Here is a 22,477-nt window from a genome sequence, read left to right as displayed (position 1 = left end):
CTGCCCCTCTCGCGCTAGCACGCTCCTGCCCCCCCCCCAACAACGGCAGGGAAGCGCTGGCGAATGTGCGCGTGCGCGGTGCCTTCTTTTTTCCAACCCGGCGTGTTCCGTGTTTCTGCGGGGAGGACAAACGAAGACGGTTGCGGAACAGCTGCTGTAGGACCCGGTCCACCCAGATTAGGTTGCAGTGGTGGGTTTAACCAGGATTAGTTTGGGGCGTGTTGGTTGGTCTTGAGGTTCTGCGAAGGTCTTGAGCCTTATTTTAAAATTACAAAAACCCAACCCCTGTCGTTTCGACATAAGTTAGATGGAAGTTTTTAAAGATCCTGTAGTGTGGCGAACACTGTGGAGCTCCTTGCCTGTTGAAGCCAGCCAGGTGCCTTCACTGTACTCTTTTTGGCACCTGCTGCTAAAGACGTTTTTGTTTAGGGGAGCATACCCATGCATCTAGAATGCTTGTGTGCTTTTATATTATTAGTGGTTTAATTGTCTTAATTGTTCTTACCAAATTTTTTTTATTATTTGGTTTGGGAAATGTTTAGGATTTTTTTAAAAAACAACAGCAGCAATGAATCTATATAGAAACTTTATGAAACATAGAAATAAATAAATAAAATTGGGGTTCCACAGCAAAATGGATCCAACAAGCCAGAAGTTTGTCCACCTTGGTTCATAAGAGGAAGAGAAAACAGGTCAGCTGGCAGAAATAGCTCTTCCTTTTGACTGTTTCTGGCTCCCTACTGCTGAGCCAAATCCTTGCTGCTGCACCACCCAAAGAGAAAGGCCAAGCAAACAAAGGGAAGCAGCAGAAACCATCCCTGGCTGAGCGATCCCAAGGAGGCAATGGCTGCTGCTGCTGCCCTGAACCTAGAAAGGAGGGGGGTGGAAGTTTGAGGATGGCAGGGAAGCAGGCAGGCGAGCTCCTGCCTCTTCTCTCTTGCCCATCCTTGCTGGTGCCTACCTGTCAGTCATGTGGTATCATCACAACAAGCTGAATAATGTTCTTGCAGAACTGAAACTGCAGTGGAATGGAAGCAGTGCCGCATGCACTGGATACAGAGCAAAATGGAAGATGATGGATTATCACAAGTAGATGCACATCCAGCAGCAGATCTAGGAGAAGTTCCAGTAGTAAAGTGTCCGTGCAAATGCGACCTTGGTAGAACATCAAGGGAACATTGCAGGAATGTTACAGTGGGGTTGCAGGTGGACATGATGTCACAAGTACTATGACCACCTTGCTGCATTCAGTAAGTTTCACTAGTTAGGAACATAGCCTTATACTGAGTCAAACCATTGGTCCATCTCGCTCAGTATTGTCTGCCTCATCCCTGGCCATTGGCCATGCTGGCTGGGGCTGATGGAGTCCAACAATATCCGAAGGGCCAGATGTTAACCCCCTCTGATCTGCACTTACTGGCAGTAACTGTCCAAAGGTTCAGACAGGGAATATTCCCAGTTTTACTTGGAAATGGTAGGGAATCTTGGGTTTCTGGCATACAAACCAGAAGCTCTGTTGCTAAGCTACAACCCTTTCTGCAGTTACTGAATAGGAACCATTAATTTTACAAGTTGAATTCAACTTTTAATAATTTCTTTTTTAAAACAACACCTTAATGAAAGATTAGAAGACAAATACAGCTAGTTAATGTTGACGCTACATAACTGCAGTGACCCAACACACTCGGTCCCCCCCCCCCAAAAGAAGGCGTTTAATAACATCTACCTGTCTGCTTCAGTAGGACAGCTTTGACACCTTTCAAGGCTCACAGGGATATGGCGATAATTATTTAATTAAAGTGTGCAAAAGCTTGTGAAGATTTGCCGACAAGAACATAGCCCAGCATAAATGAGATGTTTTACTACAGCAGACTATAAAACTGTTCAAGCACAAAGTTGCTGTACTTAAGTTTCAGATCAGTGAAGAGATCAACTTTATATAACCCAGTGGGGAAATTACCTCCAGAGGATTTTACACCTTCATTTCCTTCCTCCAGTTTAATTGTTTATGTTGTATACTAACACGCCAGACATCACAGAGGATTTCCGGCAATGTTCATAATGTTCTTTTACACTAAGTAATGATCCTGTATGGCTGGTCTGAGAGTGAAAGATCCAGATTATTTGGGGCAATGTTACTTAGTGGGACACTTAAGGCTTTTCAAGATGACCCTAAAGGTGGGTGTATTGCTATGATAACACAGAGTAATATACACTGATGGAGCTAAACTTGGTAGGGTGGTAGGGCATGTCTGCTTTGTGGCTTTTCAGGACCCATCTCATTATATATAAATATTTCAAAGTATACAGGGGTGAGGAACCTGTCACCATCCAGATGTTATTGGACTCCAACTCCCATCAGCCCCAGACAATATGGCCAGTGGTCAGGGATGATGTGAATTGTAGTACAACAACATCTAGAAGACCATAAATTTCCTATCCCTTGTATAGAGGATTTCACTGGTAGTTGACTCTGTGATGAACAGAGGCCAACATTCTTTCAGATACACAGACAATCAACACATGTGCCCATGCTACACTGAATTTCTATCCCTTGTTTGAAATGTCTTTGCATAATGTTATTAATACAGAATTTCACTGTGGTAGCTGCTGACAGGCAATAGCTCTGTCTTAAAGGTAAAGGGACCCCTGACCATTAGGTCCAGTCGTGACCGACTCTGGGGTTGCAGGACTCATCTTGCTTTATTGGCCGAGGGAGCCGGCGTACAGCTTCCGGGTCATGTGGCCAGCATAACTAAGCCGCTTCTGGCGAACCAGAGCAGCGCACAGAAACACCGTTTACCATCCCGCCGGAGTGGTACCTATTTATCTACTTGCACTTTGATGTGCTTTCGAATTGCTAGGTTGGCAGGAGCAGGGACCGAGCAACGGGAGCTCACCCCGTCGCGGGGATTTGAACCGCCGACCTTCTGATTGGCAAGTCCTAGGCTCTGTGGGTTTTTTTTTTTTAAAAAAATAATTTTTATTAACCGGCCAATCAAATCAAATCACATCACATAAATTCTGAATTACAAAGCCGAATTTTAAATTTTGTTGAGGGGACCCATATTTCAAGATCCGAAGGGGGATTCTGATCATCTTCTTGCTACTGCGTTAATGTCCAAATCAGTCCAAACAAAGTTCATAATTCTATCCAGTCTTATCTTGCTGTTTCCACATCACATCTTGTTCATATATTTTCTCTTTTTTCTTTATGATCTCTTCTGATAGTCCCCTTAAGCTGATAAACACCAATAATAATCCTGTGTGAATTTTTCCGTTCTTCCAATCCTCAAATCAAGATGGTTTCCATATATCATCGCCTTCATAGATAACATCGCTCTTTCCATCATTAATTACAGAACTGTCGTTCTTAAGTCCCTCTGAGGAGTTTCACCCACAATATAAAAACAGCTCTATTTCTCTATTTCTCCTCCCAGACTTAAGTCCTCCGACAGAACTTCCCAATATGGCGACGGTATTTTTAACTGCGTCATTCCAAAGCCCTTATACATACCACGCTCTTCTTAAAACATGCTTTGGTTCGAAAGTTTATCTCCACACAGCCTTAAATCCACAGCTTAAGTCCTTAAAAGACATTTCTGACTTGGGGGGGGGTATTCTTGTTTAATCACATAAAGGAAAGAAAGGAAAGTTCCCCCTCCTCCCCCATCAATCCCTTTGCCATACCGAGTCTTGGTGTATCTTCTCATGATTTATACTTGTTCCTCCGACTCGTCTTGTTTTATCAGAGATCTCTTCTGTTAGCAGTCTTTACTCCCTCTCCTTTCTTGAAATATGTGCATTCGCTTCATCCAAATTGTTTCTTTTGAAGTTCTTGCAGCTAGTGGCGCAGATCAGAGATGGCATCCAGGAGCTCCAAAATCCCACAGGAGGGCATTGTGCCTAGTGCCCCCATCCCCACAAATTCGGGGGTGGTATAGGGCACAGCAGGCAAGGGCATCCCCCCCCCCAATCCTAGGGGGGTAGGGAGGCTATTTACTCCCATCACAGCCTCCAAATTACCTCGTGTGGGTCGGAGAGATGTTATTGTCAGCCATCTTCTGATGCGCCTCTAGTGGCCCCTAGGCTCTGTGGTTTAACCCACAGCGCCACCTGTGTCCCTAGCTACTAATTTGTCTTTTAATGCTGGTGAAATGCCATATGCTATGACAATAGGGGGGTTCAGATAAACATTAAAAGAACATGTGAGGACCTTGTAGACAACATAGGCCTGATGTCAACACACCCAGTGGCTCCATCCTCACCACCCGCATATCCTACATGTGTGAGAAGAAGCTCTCTGTGTAACCAGTATATGCATGCAGAGAGGCTACACACATGGCGATCCAAATGGGCCCAGGATTTTACTCCCAGATTATCCTTAATTAACTGCATGGCTGACATCCGCAATCGTGGGATCCGCTGTTCACCATGGCGGCAGCACCGGAAGTGATTCCTATGAATATTTGAACCCCATAATGGTGCTATTACGATTGGGATAAAAATTCCATCCTTCAGTCTGAAAGTTTTGGTTTAAAAATTAATTCACTTTGAGCTAAGTGAAAAAGAAAGAGTACTTTAAAGGAAGGCCTTATATCTAATTAAGTGGTCCTATTTCATTTCTGAAATAGCAATCATGATTTCATTAGGTGAAGAGTTAACTATCTCTTAAGCAGTGTGTGTGTTTTATGCTCAAGAGCATTTTGGCTTTAGATAACTGAAATACTAAGCCAGTCCATAAAGTGCCGCAGGAAAGCATTTTATACCCCTGAAAATGTGGCTGCAAAGCCAATTTAAATTCTCTGGAGTCCGTGACTGCTCAGTATACATGTCACTGTTGTGAAGGGAGCAATATATTATTCCAGTAGCTGCCAATTTGGAAACACCCTAAGGAGGGTGTAGTATATTATTCTGCTAGCTGTCAGTTGAGAATACCCCAGAGACAGAGAGGGTCTGCTTCAGATTGCGAATGAAGATACCATTTTTAAATGTTCCTTTATATTTTTTAAAAAATGATACCTTCACCTGCATTTTGAAGTGGTACAGTCCATTCTATTACCCCAGAGTTTTACCACTGAATTCTGCTGCATAAACCAGGCTAGATAATTGTCCCTTAATGGTGGTTTCTCTGGACAATGATCAATTTCCTCCTCACCTCCACCTATCCCTGAACACTAAAACAAACTTCTTCAACTTCCTAAACTTACTTGCTAAATGAGTCAAAAATGTTATGGTGTCATGTGACTCAGGGTTTCTCAGGGACTGAGACTGTGGATACAGGGGATACCTTCGACTGTGAGGAGGATTTCCCTCAGAACCAGTCTTGGTTGTTCCTGTCTCCTCAGGTGTTACATCACCAGAGGAGCAGGTGATGCCTGCACTTCTCCAGTCCCAAGAGGTCGCACTGCCTTTCTCAGACTCTAAGGGTGACAGCTCAGAGATCATAGAAGAATCATGGGCTGCTCTGAGCTGCCAGAGTCAATGGCTCCCAAACAAGATTCCAACCACCAGGGGCGAGGCTGGCTACTCAGTGGAAGCTGCTGTCCAGTTAAGGCTAAATCTGACTTTGCTGGTTGTTGGAGCAGCATTCAAGGCCGTCTTGTCAAACTTCCAATCTATGTGACGTGGAGCTGTCCAAGGTGCTAACTGCCTTAGCCTTGACCCCTTATCTGCCTTTGCCTGATATTGCTTATCTGTACTTAACTGCCTCTGCTTTGTCTGACTTTGAATTGGCAGATTTCTGCTTGACCTCAGTGAAGGACCCTCAGTGAGAAACAGTGTGAACATCTCCCAGGGTGAGAAACTGGGAGAGAAAAGGAAAGCTCCCAGGTGAAAGCTCAGAGTGTCTGTCGTTTTCTGTGTGGGGCTGGGATTAAGAGCTACTTTGGACAGAGAGACAATTGTGAATTTGTGCACTATTTTTGTATTTTAGATACCTGGCTGATGATGTTCTCCTTCCTTTTCGTTTGTGCTGTTGCTGTTATGAGTATTTGTATTTTATCTTTTTTAAAAATATATATATTCCATTACGTATTTTTTATGACAATTGTAACCATTTTGATTTTTATATTGTACAGATATTATGTTATGTATTGACATTTGTGTTCTGTGTTTTAAACTACTTTGTGCTCTTTCATCGAAGGGTGGTATATAAAATACACATAATAAGGGTGATGTGTGTGTGTGTGTGTGTGTGTGTGTATAAAACAATACTAATAATATGAACTGACTTCTCCCATCCTAGCATGACACCACACCACACTGATGCTATGTATGGGTTGTGCCCATAATTAATCTTAAATGCATAAAAACACTGTGCGAGTTAGCTAAGCTCATATTTTCCATCTCCACTGTGGTACTAAATCCGTTTTCTCTCAAAAAAATTCTCTTCGGCTCTGTACAGGCACCACACAGGTGTCTTAACATATTTTTCATGTACAATAAAAATGTGAACAGACTGAGTTTCTCTTCTGCTGTCAACACAGCACTGTGCATTCTGTGTTAATGTCCAAAACACTTCCTCCGCAGCACCACCCTGTGATTCTCTTTCAGGAACATGACATGAAAACATCATGTCTGCATGACATGAAAACATCACAAGTCTGGATGGGATTGAAATGATTTATTTAGGTATGTTTTAAAGCTTCTGTTTGGTGCTTCAGACAATTGTAGATGGAAGATTATATTCAGTGTAAGAGGCACCAAAGGCCACTGGGAGGCTCCTAGGAAGAACCTTGTGGCAAGGGGGTGGCCAGCCTGGCCCCATCTGCTGGCCACAGAAGGAGCTTGCTTTCTCCTCCATGCCAGAAAGAACACTCCGCTCCAACTTCCAGTCTGCTTTAGTATTGCAGAAGCAAAATGAGAGGACGTTCTGGCTCCATCCATTGAGAGCCATCAACTGCTATCCAAGCAAGAACACTGGCCAGCGAAGATCAACTATAAATTGATGACTATAAACAGGTGACTATAAATGCCTGGTTATGGCCCACTGCTTCAGTCTGGCCTTAAGGAGTTGATGTTCCAGTTCTCTGCTTTTCCATCCACTTCTTTTCCCTTGTGGGTCTTTGTGTGCCTGATGGCAGTGCTCCTCTACTCTTTTAAATTGATGCAAGCTGCTTTGGGAGAGAATAATTGCCTGAAAAAGAGGTGGGTAGGTTAAAAATATGGTTAAATAAATAAGCAAACTGTTTTGAATGCCACTGAATCAGCGAGTCTATGAGTGAACATCAAACAATAGAGATTAAATGTGATATGAGAGGATACTATTTTGTTGAATTGCTGCTGGAAGAAAACGACCTAAACTGCTATAGTTAATGCAAGAAATGTATGGTCTAATGAAGCCCCAGTATAAAGTATACATTAATATTCCTTTTAGGTAGTCAAATGTCATGAGGGCCAATGTCAGTGAGTAAAACAGGATACTGCCTCATAGCAGATCAGCCGCAAGGGAAAAAAGTGGGGGGTGATCATAAAACTATACACGAATTTTTCATGTACAGTTAGATAGTTTGTTATTTTAAGTTCTAGCTTTCTTTGTATTCCCATAATATCTGATGTAATCTTAACAGGTAAATTTTAAAAGCTGGGGTTCAATTTCTCAAATAGTCATGAAGAGAGGTAACAGCCCTACAAAATACCAAGAGAAAGATGAAGTTACTAAAAACAAAACCCCACTATTTCTTTAAATATTGGCTTTAAAAAAAAATAAAACCTCTCCAAAAATACTGGAGAATTCTCAAAAACAAACAAACATAGGTACAGTACATTTTCCTCAGTGCAAGGAAATGAGACACAGTTTTCTCCAATAATAAGTGCTTTGCAATTTGAAAAGTGTAGCTATTTCAGTTGTATTCATAAGGCAATTACCGTATTAATGACCACTAAACAAAATGAACCAAGGAAGCACAGGGTTCTCTCCCGCTTTTTCATACTGTGAACTTTCTGAAGGCTCATATTTTAAATGCATATCTAAAACACATTGATTTAATCAAAACTTTAATTTATTTTCCAAACTGGGCTACCAGGTTACAAATAGAGCAGCTCTGCTTTATTTGTTATGCTGCTCAAGATTGAATGAGGTGCCTTAGACTTTCGCAACCTCATTTTTCAAAAATAATGGGAGTACTGGATGGTCTGCACTTGAATGTCTGATATAATTTACTGTCACGGCCTTGGAAAGGGGATCTTAACAGAGCAGCCCCTGGGTGGCAACATGTGGACAGATGTGTCACCCACCAACACAAACTCACGAGCCTGTCTTGATTGTGATGACTGCAGATTACCAAGAATTTATTTAGCAAGATTAGTTAAAGAAAGGAATATGACTTTGATTTCTCAGCAGATGGGATATATCATTTAGGAAATGCTGGATCCTTGCTTTCTTTAGTGGACTTGCTTTGTGCTGTGTGATAGGATACAGGGAGGACAGAAGTATCTCTGCACTAGTAGTGGCAGGCCATTAGTGGCCTGTTTTGGCTTTGACTTGGGGAGACTGATCTCCTCCTTTGCTGAGTTGGTCAGGTTAAGAGTATAAAAAGAGTCCTGCTGGATCAGACCAGTGTCTCATTTAGTTTGGCCAACCAGATGCCTATGGGAATCCCACAATCAAGACCTGGTTAAGTTCTTAAGGGAGGAGTTGGACAGATCTAGAGAGACAACTTCTCCAGACCTAGAGAGACTTGGCATCTCCAAGTAGGGTTGAGACATTCTCCTGCCTGGTACCTGGCCTGGAGAGCCACTGCCAGTCAGAGTAGACAATACTGAAGTAAGGAGACCAACAGTATGACTTGATAAAAGGTTTTAGCAGACCCAACCATTGTTTTCGTGCCCTGCCTGCCTTGCTACTGCTAAGCTAGAATAAAGCAAGTTGTGACCGACTTCTCCCCTTCTGCCATCAAGGATGTCCTGTGTAATTTCTTTCCTCCATCTAGCTCCTCTCCTAGCCAGTGTGGTGTAGTGGTTGAGAGTGGTAGTATTGTAATCTGGGGAACCGGGTTTGCGTCTCTGCTCCTCCACATGCAGCTGCTGGGTGACCTTGGGCTAGTCACACTTCTCTGAAGTCTCTTAGCCCCACTCACCTCGCAGAGTGTTTGTTGTGGGGGAGGAAGGGAAAGGAGAATGTTAGCCGCTTTGAGACTCCTTAAAGGGAGTGAAAGGTGGGATATCAAATCCAAACTCTTCTTCTTCTTCTTCTACTTCACCATTGTACAAATAACAATATGGGTGAATCGAGGGGATATTTGAGCCAGTTCAAATATTTGTTTGTTTTCCCCATTTTCCAGCCTACAGGCATCTATTTATGTATTAAACATGTTGTTACCAAGGGGATGCAGTACAAACCTTACATACCCCCTGAAAATGCAAGGGAGGGGGGTTGCTTGGTTGAATGCATTTCCACACTCAAGCTTCCCATTATATGTAAGACTAATATATATCAGGCAGAAGGCTTCCAGTCTAGCTTTCCCTCTAATGCCTTAGCTTTACAAATAAGGGACATTTTTGCATAGGCACATTAATTCAAGTATGTGGTTCTCTTCTACCTCATAAAAAACTAGTGTTATCTTGTGCACCTTCAAGATTGCTGTGATCTAAGCTCTACCAGTGTGAGCCAACCAGCCTTATCTATCCAAGCTTCTCTCTGTTGGATATTGTAAGAACACTATGACCCTAAGATTTAAGTGTGCATTGAAAAACCCTCCCTTTAGCTACCAAACTTGGATCTTAACTAGTCCTCTGCTAATGAAAGGGCTGCTTACATTCATGGAGGGAGCTGGTATCTAGCAGAGTATGGGGTGGTATGACATTTTCTTTGCTCATCTCTCCTTTCCCCAGCAGCTGCGCAATGCTGCTCTGGAGCACCATTCATAACTCTCTGCGGCAGATTGGCAAGGGGAAAAGGGAGGTTACTGAAAGTCACTTCTCCACTTCCATTAGTGAGAGAGTCTCGTGATCAGAATTCCACTCACATGACACTCCCACCTGCAGAAGCTTGCTTAGGCTGCTGTCCAAATCCCACTTACCTGCAAATAAGCCCCTTTAATTTAAAGAGCACTTCTTTCTGAGTAGACATCATTAGGGTTGCAACCTTAGGATCTAAGTCAATGATTTGTGAGCAGAGCAAGGTGCTTCAGGAGGTGGCGCATGATTGCATGGTCCATGATTAGCCAGAACTCCCAAGGAAGTTGGTGTTCAGTTCACATATGACCCAAGACAGACCTATCTGAGACTTTTCCATATTAAGCTCAGAGTGGAGTTATGTTAGAGGGTCGAGGTACATTCCACAAGTGAAGATGAAGGACTTTTAATGGGGTTATGCTGTTCATATCAGTCACAATTCCAACATGTCAATGTGCTTTTTTCTCATAACCCTTTCTAAATTCCCAATATTTTATTTTGTTTGTTTTGCCTTTTAAATCAGCACTTAAACAACAACAACATAAGCCTTTTTAAATTGTAGGAGACAATAGGGTAGGGTAATAATAATAATAATAATAATAATAATAGTAATAATTTATTATTTATAGCCCGCCCATCTGGCTGGGTTTCCCCAGCCACTCTGGGCGGCTTCCAAAAGAATATTAAAATACTGTGATACATAAAACATTAAAAGCTTCCCTAAACAGGGCTGCCTTCAGATGTCTTCTAAAAGTCTGGTAGTTGTTGTTCTCTTTGACATCTGGTGGGAGGGCGTTCCACAGGGAGGGCGCCACTACCGAGAAGGCCCTCTGCCTCCCGATATGTGGAGAAACGTGACTCAAAGAAGTAGGAGGCCCAGGGTTCGCTCTGATTGTCTAGAAATACACAATCGCTTTGAGGTCCTCTCCCCTAGCATGGAAGACGAAGAGCAGACTCCATTTGAGGATCTCTCCCTCATTACAGTCGATCGCGTATATGAAGATGAGCAGCAAAGTCAGTCCTCAGGGAATGTGCAGGCGACCTTGGAACGGACCGCTCACGGAAGAACCCTGACCAAACCTAAGAGAAGGCGTGTAGTGGTGATAGGGGATTCCCTACTGAGGGGAACAGAAGCAGTGATCTGTGGGCCTGACAAGATGTCTCGGGAAGTGTGCTGTCTCCCCGGGGCTAAGATCCAAGATGTAACTGAACGACTGCCAGGAATCATAAAACCCACTGACAAATACCCCTTCCTCTTGGTTCATGTGGGAACCAATGACACTGCAAGCAATAGCCTCCAGAAGATCAAAAGAGACTACGAGGCTCTGGGCAGGAAATTGAAGCAATTAAATGCACAAATCGTCATCTCATCTGTTCTCCCAGTTGAACGACGTGGCCCAGGGAGAGAGAGGAAAATAGTGGAAGTAAACAGCTGGCTTCGCAAATGGTGTAAACAGGAACGGTTTGGATTCTTAGATCATGGACTGCAGTTTCTTGAGGATGGACTTCTGGCAAGCGATGGGCTGCACCTCACAACGGTTGGGAGGAATGTTTTTGCCAAAAAACTCAGAAACCTCATCAGGAGGGCTTTAAACTGACTAATGTGGGGGAGGGAGACAGTGCTCCTGAAGGTAGGAGTCTATTAATTGATGAAGATGATCATCCAAATGTCATAGACCAAATGGAGCAAACAGCAAGCAGACCTAGTGGTGGGAGGAAAAAATCCTTAAATAAGAGACACGGGGGAATGACTAATGGACTTCAATGTCTGTACACTAATGCACAAAGCATGGGAAATAAACAAGATGAGCTTGAGCTCTTGGTACAGCAAACTAAATATGACATAATAGGCATCACTGAAACCTGGTGGGATAAGTCCCACGATTGGAATGTAAAAATGGAGGGATACAATCTATTTCAGAGAAACAGACCAGACAAGAAAGGAGGAGGAGTGGCGTTATATGTCAGGGATGTGTATACCTGTGAAGAGATCCAAGATTTAGAACCTCAAAGCCAAAGTGAGAGCATTTGGGTCAAAATTAAGGGAGAGAAGAATAATAGTGACCTCATTGTGGGAGTTTACTATAGATCCCCAAGCCAAACGGAGGACATAGATGATGCCTTCCTGGAACAGATGGCCAAGCATGCAAAAGGAAGGGAGATAGTAGTAATGGGGGACTTCAATTACCCAGATATTTGTTGGAGGTCAAACTCAGCCAAGAGCATAAGGTCAAACAGATTCCTCACTGGCCTTGCAGACAACTTCATTGTCCAGAAAGTGGGAGAAGCAACAAGAGGAACAGCCATTTTAGATCTGGTCCTAACCAATGTCGATGACCTGGTTAATGGGGTAGAAGTGGAAGGATCATTAGGCGCAAGTGATCATGCTCTTCTGAAGTTTACTATACAACGGAAAGGAGCAGCCAAGCATACTAGGACTCAATTTCTTGACTTTAAGAAAGCCGACTTCATAAAACTTAGGGAAGTGCTGGGTGAGATCCCATGGACAGTAATACTAAAAGGAAAGGGAGTTCATGATGGCTGGGAGTTTGTTAAGAGGGAGATAGTAAAAGCACAACTTCAGGCAATACCAATGAGACGGAAACATGGAAGGTGCCTAAAGAAGCCAGGGTGGCTATCTAAAGAACTTTTAACTGAGTTAAGATTAAAAAAGGATGTGTACAAAAAATGGAAAAGGGGGGAAACCACCAAAGAGGAATTCAAACAAATAGCCAGCACGTGTAGACACAAAGTCAGAAAAGCTAAAGCACAGAATGAACTCAGGCTTGCTAGAGAGGTTAAAAGCAACAAAAAAGGCTTCTATGGGTATGTTCGTAGCAAAAGGAAGAACAAAGAAACAGTGGGGTCTCTCAGAGGAGAAGATGGTGAAATGCAAACAGGGGACACAGAAAGGGCTGAACTCCTCAATGCCTTCTTTGCCTCAGTCTTCTCCGATAAAGAAAACAATGCCCGACCTGAAGAATTTGGAGGAAATGATTCAGCAGAGGAAACACAGCCCAGAATAACTAAGGAGATAGTACAAGAATACTTGGCTAGTTTAGATGTATTCAAGTCTCCAGGGCCAGATGAACTGCATCCAAGAGTATTAAAAGAACTGGCAGATGTGATCTCAGAACCACTGGCAGTCATCTTTGAGAATTCCTGGAGAACAGGCGAAGTCCCGGCAGACTGGAGGAGGGCAAATGTTGTCCCTATTTTCAAAAAGGGGAAAAGAGAGGACCCAAATAATTACCGCCCAGTCAGTCTGACATCAATACCAGGGAAGATTCTGGAGCAGATCATTAAGCAAACAATCTGTGAGCACCTAGAAAGGAATGCTGTGATCACCAATAGTCAGCATGGATTTCTGAAAAATAAGTCATGTCAGACTAACCTGATCTCATTTTTTGACAGAATTACAAGCCTGGTAGATGAAGGGAACGCAGTGGATGTAGTCTACCTTGATTTCAGCAAGGCATTTGACAAGGTGCCCCATGATATTCTTGTAAAGAAGCTGGTAAAATGCGGTCTTGACTATGCTACCACTCAGTGGATTTGTAACTGGCTGACTGACCGGACCCAAAGGGTGCTCATCAATGGTTCCTCTTCATCCTGGAGAAGAGTGACTAGTGGGGTGCCACAGGGTTCTGTCTTGGGCCCGGTCTTATTCAACATCTTTATCAACGACTTGGATGATGGACTCAAGGGCATCCTGATCAAATTTGCAGATGACACCAAACTGGGAGGGGTGGCTAACACCCCAGAAGACAGGATCACACTTCAAAACGACCTTGACAGATTAGAGAACTGGGCCAAAACAAACAAGATGAATTTTAACAGGGAGAAATGTAAAGTATTGCACTTGGGCAAAAAAAATGAGAGGCACAAATACAAGATGGGTGACACCTGGCTTGAGAGCAGTACATGTGAAAAGGATCTAGGAGTCTTGGTTGACCACAAACTTAACATGAGCCAACAGTGTGACGCGGCAGCTAAAAAAGCCAATGCAATTCTGGGCTGCATCAATAGGAGTATAGCATCTAGATCAAGGGAAGTTATAGTGCCACTGTATTCTGCTCTGGTCAGACCTCACCTGGAGTACTGTGTCCAGTTCTGGGCACCACAGTTCAAGAAGGACACTGACAAACTAGAACGTGTACAGAGGAGGGCAACCAAAATGGTCAAAGGCCTGGAAACAATGCCTTATGAGGATCGGCTAAGGGAGCTGGGCATGTTTAGCCTGGAGAAGAGGAGGTTAAGGGGTGATATGATAGCCATGTTCAAATATATAAAAGGATGTCACATAGAGGAGGGAGAAAGGTTGTTTTCTGCTGCTCCAGAGAAGCGGACACGGAGCAATGGATACAAACTACAAGAAAGAAGATTCCACCTAAACATTAGGAAGAACTTCCTGACAGTAAGAGCTGTTCGACAGTGGAATTTGCTGCCAAGGAGTGTGGTGGAGTCTCCTTCTTTGGAGGTCTTTAAGCAGAGGCTTGACAACCATATGTCAGGAGTGCTCTGATGGTGTTTCCTGCTTGGCAGGGGGTTGGACTCGATGACCCTTGTGGTCTCTTCCAACTCTATGATTCTATGATTCTATGATTCTATGGTTCCCTGTAACATGGCTTCTCGCAGTGAGGGAACCGCCAGAAGGCTCTCGGTGCTGGACCTCAGTGTCCGGGTAGAGCGATGGGGGTAGAGACGCTCCTTCAGGTATACTGGACCGAGGCCGTTTAGGGCTTTAAAGGTCAGCACCAACACTTTGAATTGTGCTCGGAAACATACTGGGAGCCAATGTAGGTCTTTCAAGACCGGGGTTATATGGTCTTGGCGGCTGCTCCCAGTCACCAGTCTGGCTGCTGCATTCTGGATTAGTTGTAGTTTCCGGGTCACCTTCAAGGTAGCCCCACGTAGAGCGAATTGCAGTAGTCCAAGCGGGAGATAACCAGAGCATGCACCACTCTGGCGAGGCAGTCCGCGGGCAGATAGGGTCTCAGCCTACGTACCAGATGGAGCTGGTACACAGCTGCCCTGGACACGGATTTAACCTCTGCCTCCATGGACAGCTGTGAGTCCAAAATGACTCCCAGGCTGCGCACCTGTAGGGAATGTAGGGAAATTGGATGACCCTTTCTGACTTTTGTGATTCTGCTAAGATACATTTGTGCAATATATAGAAATGAAAAACTAGATATGGCAGGATACTGAGGGGTGCAAAGAGCAGCTGCTAAATATTTGATGCAGGCATTCTCTTCTGTCCTAAAGCTACTCATTGGTTGGGGATAGGAAAGGGAATAAGTCCTAACTTTTGCAGCAAATGGGGTTTTGTTGTTCGATGTCAACAATATGGAACGAGGGACTTTGATAACTAGTCCCAGATATATTTCATGGCAGGTTGCCAGAAGAGAGAGTGGCTGGCCTGATCTCTGTTGCCGCTTGAGTGCCATCATTGCTAATGGCCAGAAGGCAGTTCTGTAGATATTTAGTCAGCAGAGGTAAGGTGACATAAGGGGCCAATGTTGATTCCAAATGGCACTTTAAAAAGCCTCTGATTCTGCTTTGACAACCCATCCTTTGGGTAAAAATCAAGCTTTCTTCAGACTCTCCCTACAGGCTTTGCTGGCTTTCAGCTCCCAATCCACCCACCTGTCAGCCCAGCTATGCACTAATTCGCTTGGCTGCCAGCTTTATCCATGAGCTTTATTGCACCTTCTCCAGACTGCCAGCGCCAATATTTGTAAAAAAAGATAACAGGCTGTGTGGAATGCACCACCTGTGATCCTCCAGTTGCTGCTGAACTACAACTTATATCAGCCCTAGTCAGCATGGCCAATGGTCAGAGATGATGGGAGTTGTACTTCAGCAACAGCTAGAGGGCTGTGGCTTAGCCACCCCTCTTATTGTCATTAATGCAAATATATTAAATGAAACCTGTGGCAAACTTCCACACCCTCCTTACACATGGAGAATTTAATCAATTTCAGTGGCATTATTAGAACTGCAGCCTTATTTTAAAATGCTCGCACGGCTTCCAATAACTCATCGAGTTCTGTGTTCATTTCAGAGCATCGTATCTTCAGGGTTTGTTGGGCTACCTCTGCACTTAGCAGTAAAGCTTAGTAGCATACAGCATATATTAGTTGTGATTCTCAAATTGGCAGCCCTTTGCATAGTCTCATATGCCCAGGGCAGAATATCATCCACACCAGGCTCTTGGTTTAAAGTGAAATTACCCTTAATGATGAAAGTAACTTGGGTTTTGAAAGAAGCTCAGGATTCTGTCACATTCATTAAATGAACCACAGGAGACACATCTCAGAATGGGCAAATTGGAATCAAAATGCTAGCACCTGTCAGCAACCTGGCTGCAGCATTTTGTCCCAAATGCAGTTTCTGAACACTTTTCAAGGGTAGTCCCACACAGTAATCCAGTAATCCAGTGTAGAGGATGAGAGTACATCAGTACCAATATAGTTCCCTCTGGATGTCGTTGGACTCCAACTCCCATCATCCCTGACTATTGACCATGCTGCCAGGGGCTGATGGGAGTTGGAGTCCAACAACAGAACATAATAATCTGCCTCAAACCAAGTCAGATTAACAGTCAAACTGGCCCAGTATTTTTTTTTACACTAACTAGTGGCAGCATGGTCAATAGTCATTCTGGAAATTCAAGGTGGGACCTGTGTGCCTGGCAGATGCTCTACTACAGAGCTATGACCCTTCTGCATACACCTAGAAGGTACCACATTGGCTTCCCTTTCACTAGTGCATGAATGACTGTGGCAAGGAAAGTTCTTAGTTGGCAAATTAGTCAAAGATGGGACAAGGCACTGTTCACAACCGATGCTACCTGCCTATCCAACAGCAATGCATCAAGGAATACTCCCAAGCTAAGTACCTGATCTTTCACAGGAATCTCAACTCTATCCAAGACAGACTGCAAACTCAAACACGAATCATCAACAATTTCTGTTTAATCTGGATTGAACCTCTACCACATCTAGTCCTTCACACTCATGGGCTGGCATATAGATACAGGTATGGATAAAATACTGTGACAAATGCAGGCAATTCACGAGGTAGTACATCCGGATGAACATAAACTATGCATTGCTTGAGAGAGACTAAAGCCCCTGAAGAGCATTGAAAACACACAATGTGTCTCAAGGTGCCGGATTATGCATTAAGATATATTTCACATTTGAAGATGCTTGAAACCACCATGAGATGAAAACTCCCTATTGGCTGAATCTCTGGGGAAGTCTGTGTGATTTGCTTACTTTAAAAAGGGTATATGGAATTCATTATGCTAATGAAATAACATCATGGAATTTATATTTCAGTTGAAGATAATATGTGAGGTCATTCAGCCTTCCTGTATTGCTGCGGAGAAGTGTTTTAAAACTTCTATTTATCAATAATCTTTCTGGAGGAAGCTACAATAACTCTTACTTGTTTTGCCTTAAGGATATTCATCTCTCTCCAAATCATGCTAGAGGTTCCCATTATAATCTTAAACCTGCTGCTCATCCTCATGAGTTTTGCTGGACTTCCAGGAGTCTACATGCTCTAGGCATACTGCAGTTTATTATAATACTTTTATACGTTCACAGATATATCTGATGCATTCCTTTGGAATTGAGTTAGTAATGCAGATTGGCCATATCCCAGAAACACCAGATTGTTTCTAAGTAATAGTTGATCTGGCAGTTCTGCCTCTCAATCTCAGCAAAATGGTTCAGTCTATTGTGAAGATGGGAAACAACTATCCATATTTGGCTCTGTAAAAACTACGTCGTGGTCTTGGAGTGTTATCAAGCTGTGTGTGAGGGAGGTGATCCCACTTTTAGCAGGGAGTGGAGGGATGAGACAGGACTCAGAATTGAAGCTGTGTAGATCAAATGGGTATCCTGTCCAAGTTGGTGAAATGGGGTATGTTAGCAGCATCCTATGGCTCCTGAGCCATCCTCCTAAGGAGCAGAAGCTTATCCCCTCAAGTGTTAAAGGTGCTTTTGTTGTTCTGCAAATCATGGATGTTCTAGAAAGCATCCTTCACTGGGTATTAAAATTGGGTTGTTGCATGCCTGTCAGTTTAGAAGTCAAATAAGGCCACTCAGAAGTATGTTGCTATGGTATGACTTTTACCTACTCAGGTGACTCCATATGTCTATAGATGTGTAGGTGTGAGCTTCTATGAGCTGAGAACTTCCAGAACCTATGGAATGCTGAGGTCAAAAGCATAAGATGTATGTGTGTGATTGACCTACCTGCAATATATGTATTTTAAAACAACACAGGTACTGTATGACAACAACAACAACAAATTTCAAAAAGAGATTAAAAATACTAGATTATTTCCACCTCATTGACTAGAGATGTTTGACTTCATAGTCAAAGACAGAAATTCTCGCCTTTGCTGCTAACATTTGTTTGAGAGGGGAGCATAGCTGTCCAATCACGTGCGTACTAAAATCCTGGATTTCTTCATTGCTTTTATTAAGCAACTCTCACTTTTTCCTCAGGGGAGAATTTCCCTCTCTTAAAATAAGTTTCCAAAGATAAAGCACAAACCAATCTGAAACTCTAGCCAGATACATCTTAATCCCATTATGTGGGAAACAATTAACTCATAAGCCACCATTCATGTGTTGGTTCTGCAAAAGATTGATTCACTGTCCCCTGTTGTAGCTTCATGGTCTCTCTTGATTTCATCAATGAATTTGATCTTACCTCTGGGAATGTCTTCTCACATACGAACCCTGTTCTCTGAAATAAGCTGGTGAGACCTTACACTAGGCTTCCTTCCTGAAATGACACTGTGGGGCTTGAGGCAAGAAGGCTCCCACAGGTGGCATTACAGCTTTGGAGTCTGATTCTCAGTAAGAGATGTCAGGCCACATCAGTGATGAGATTTAGACTTAGAATGGATTTTAAAAACACATTTCCTTGCATTGCAAATGGTTATGCAGCTATTTTAGCCATGATCTTTCATCAGTTACTTTAAATCCCATTGTTTTAATTGTTGAGTTGGTTTCTATGGGATGCACATTACCTTGGGTGTCCTTCAGGCAGAAGGAAGATTATCCTTTTTTACCGAAAACATATCATAAAGCTCACATGTCCACAGGTTTTGTTTTTTAAAAAATAATACTGGAACTAATGTAAACACAATGTAACACATAAATGAACTGTGCAAAGGTAACAGAGATCATACAGGTAGAAAACCATGGCAAATAAGCCCACAAAAAATGGTCCTTGGATTTTTGCAGTCGTCTCTTTGCACAAGGTGTCTTTGCCTTTTCAGAAGTAGGGCAACTATCAGCCCTGAAAGCGTCTAGCATTCCCAGTGGGGTCTTATTCTAACTTTAACTTTCATATAATAAACTAAAACACTAGAGTCCTTTAATTCAGTCTGTGTAGCAAGCGGGTCAATTGCCTTTTTCAGCCTGGTATTATTTTAATCTTACATGCCTCTTAGCATGCAAGCTTTAGATTCAGCTGGAAAAAAATTCCATTCTAGACAATTCATGGGATTTTGCTTTGTTCTGGTAGGGTTTTAATGCAATAGTAATTGGAAAATTAAATCTTCAAATGCAGTGTTAGAAATCTTCACAGCAGGATGCAAATGTGCATGTCTGTCTATACCTCTGAAACCAGTCTCTCTCCTGTTTCTTATACTTGCTTGTGTGACTGGGAAGTAACGAATTTAAGGCATTGAAATACAGTTCAAACCAACATATATATGCTTATATATGGAAAGGGAGGGGGGCTGAGAGCTGGTTGAAGAAGGGGAAAGAATGACTGATCTTTATGCATGAGATAATAGATGAGCCTGGAATGACCTGTTTCCACACACCCCTCCCCTTTCCCTCCTTCATGCGGTAAAACAGCGTTGAAGAAAGAGGGCAGTCGCGTACAGCCCATCTCCTTCGATTCGCCTGTACCAGACTGTGGCAAAGGGAAATGTGAACAGGAGAACTGGCAATGAACGCCTCGGACACGGAAAGGAACGACCAGCCTCACCGATTCGGATTCAGGTAGGTCTTGAGTTTCATCCTCCAAAAGGGACCGGCGCGAACCATAACGTTGCAGGCAAGAGAGCCAGACAAAAAGACCTTCCTTCTCCATTAGATTTCAAACGGATTCGGCTTCCTGTGACCAGTTTCTCTGGATTCCGTAGATGTGTGTGTTTTTGTGCGTGCGCAGGGAGAATCGGCACTTGCTACAGACAGTACGGTCCTTCTGCCCGCTTTCATCTCTCGCCTTTCTCCCCTCTCCTGTCCTTCAGAGATAATGGGGAGAAAGACCGAAGGAAGGTGGGTGGGGGGAGGTGGCAACTAGAAATCTGGCTTGCTTCATAGAAACCCACCAGCAGCGCTTCATTCCATGAAAAGCCTTTCAGAGAGAGGGTGGGGAGAAGAGGCTGCTGCAACTGGAATTCTCTGTATGTATTTCTACTACGTGTTTTCGGGGACTGGATAGTAGTGTGTGGGTGGGTCGGTGGGTGCAAAAGACCAAAGCAACGGGTGCAAGAAGTTATTGGGGCAAAGAGCGCGGCATGGCTGCAGATTCTGTTGCACCGAACAGAGGAACTCGCTAGGGATCGGGTTGCCGTGGACGTTGTCCAGGGTGCTGAAATCCATAGCAATCCCTGCCCGTGCAACAGGGAGCCAAGGCAGCCGAGCGAAGCGAAGCATTCCCGACTTTCCAATCAGCAATTATCTCCAACGAGCGGCCGATCGCCTTTTAAATCGCATTAAACTACTTAAACTCTAGCCGCCTGGCTTGTCACCTCTCCTGCCCAAAGTCTGCATGAAAAGCAAGCGGTGCCAGAAAAGCACATCAGGACTTTGCCTGCGGTTGCCTTAGTAACTAATATGTATTTCCCACAGCTTGCATAGTTGTCTCTTTTGTCGAACTACAGCTTTCCCCCTTTCAAAACCCAAAGATTAATCTAGCTGGGAAAGGCTGTATCTTGTAAGGGTTTTTAAGAATTCTGTCTTGACCTTTAAATGACATTTTCTTTTCAGAAGATTCTACACAGAAGCGCACACACCCCGTCTTTCTCAAGATGTTTAAACTAGCATAGTTTTCTTGTTCTCGACTTAATAATGAAGGGTTTTTGTTTTTTAAAAAATCTAATTAAAGACACAAGGAAGTTCTCAAACTTGTAAAGGCTTTTCTTTGCTTTAAGTGTCAGAATGCAGGTAACAGCATTTTGCCTTAGTAGATAAGGGATACCAATTTCTGCACATGGAGGTGGTTAGGTATAAATGAATATATCAAGTCACACACTGCACTCTGTTTATAAATGCAAGATTCTTCGTATATTACATATGCATGCATGCAACAAGGCACCACTACTTTATTGTGTGTGTGTGTGTGTGTCTGTGTGTGTGTGCAGACACCCACACCCACACCTATGCAGTGTTGGTCTCAGTAGTATAACTGTGCCTTGTTACTCTCTCCCTGCTTTCTCCCCTTGAGATCTGAAATCGAAAGACACCTGCTATTTGGAGCCATTTGATCTGGTGTCTGCTAATATTCCAGGCAGGTGGGGAGAGATGTTCATGAAGAAAATGACCTTTACTGAGCTCTGCTTTGACATATTTTCAGTTGATCAATGTGTTCTGTTCTTTCTTCCTATGTCAACAGGCTACAATTCACTCCTAGGATGACTTCTTTGCCCCTCCAGGCGATTTGCTTTAAGGGCACATTGTAATGGGTTTTGGAGGCACTTGAGAAGTAAAACAGTGGAGCGAATCTGCCGCCTTTTTCATATCTTTAACAATGTGCAGGCAGGAAGAGCCCGTGAAATTGGTCGCCAGAATCTGGATGGCTTCCTGCAACAAGATGATAGGGGTGCTGCTGGTGTTCTTCCCTGCAATTTTCCTGGAGATGGACTTTCTCCCCAAGAATGCTGGCAGGAAGGTTTTGATCTCAGGTGCTTCCTCCCAAAGATCAGTAGCCAGAATGGATGGTGATGTCATCATAGGAGCCCTCTTTTCTGTTCATCACCAACCTCCAGCTGAGAAGGTGCCCGAAAGAAAATGTGGCGAGATCCGAGAGCAATATGGCATCCAGAGAGTTGAGGCCATGTTTCACACTCTGGATAAAATTAATTCAGACCCAGTCTTGCTGCCCAACATCACTTTAGGCAGTGAAATCCGAGATTCCTGTTGGCACTCCTCTGTGGCCTTGGAGCAGAGTATTGAATTCATAAGGGACTCTTTGATCTCCATTCGAGATGAGAAAGATGCTCTCGGCCGCTGCCTGCCTGACCCTGCGTATCACCACCAGGTCAGGGAGAAAAAGCCCATTGCTGGTGTCATCGGCCCAGGATCCAGTTCTGTGGCCATCCAGGTTCAAAATCTGCTTCAGCTCTTTGATATTCCCCAGATTGCATATTCTGCAACCAGTATTGACCTGAGCGACAAAACTTTGTACAAATACTTCTTGAGGGTAGTTCCGTCGGACATTCTGCAAGCCAGAGCCATGCTCGACATAGTCAAACGTTACAACTGGACCTATGTGTCTGCTGTCCATACAGAAGGTGGGTATAAAAAGAGAAGCT

At 43.5% G+C, this 22,477-nt stretch overlaps 1 protein-coding gene and 1 long non-coding RNA gene across 6 annotated transcripts in view; both read left to right on the top strand.

The window, feature by feature from the left end:
- Positions 1 to 76: 76 nt before the first annotated feature.
- LOC310675036 lies at positions 77 to 6,184 on the top strand. The gene is made up of 3 exons (XR_014509864.1): positions 77 to 692; positions 1,011 to 1,250; positions 5,740 to 6,184. It is a non-coding gene; the product is annotated as an uncharacterized lncRNA (long non-coding RNA).
- Positions 6,185 to 6,218: 34 nt separating this feature from the next.
- The window catches only part of GRM1 (glutamate metabotropic receptor 1), a 183,802-nt gene continuing 167,543 nt past the window's right edge, over positions 6,219 to 22,477 (top strand). For 3 of the 5 annotated variants that reach the window (XM_083434795.1, XM_083434799.1, XM_083434798.1), the window contains exons 1-3: positions 6,219 to 7,149; positions 19,794 to 19,940; positions 21,559 to 22,456. In XM_083434795.1, coding sequence (XP_083290921.1) covers positions 21,694 to 22,456 — 763 coding nt within the window. In that variant the 5' untranslated portion in view covers positions 6,219 to 7,149; positions 19,794 to 19,940; positions 21,559 to 21,693. Of the gene's footprint in view, positions 7,150 to 19,777; positions 19,941 to 19,982; positions 20,348 to 21,558; positions 22,457 to 22,477 lie in introns of those variants that run through there. The other 2 variants (XM_083434796.1, XM_083434797.1) reach the window with 2 other exon arrangements.

Source organism: Podarcis tiliguerta (assembly GCF_965153285.1).
Source record: "Podarcis tiliguerta genome assembly, chromosome: 3".
In the NCBI taxonomy this organism is placed as follows: Eukaryota; Metazoa; Chordata; class Lepidosauria; order Squamata; family Lacertidae; genus Podarcis; species Podarcis tiliguerta.
Note: the sequence above shows the minus strand (reverse complement) of the source record. Positions and strands in the feature narration are given on the sequence as shown.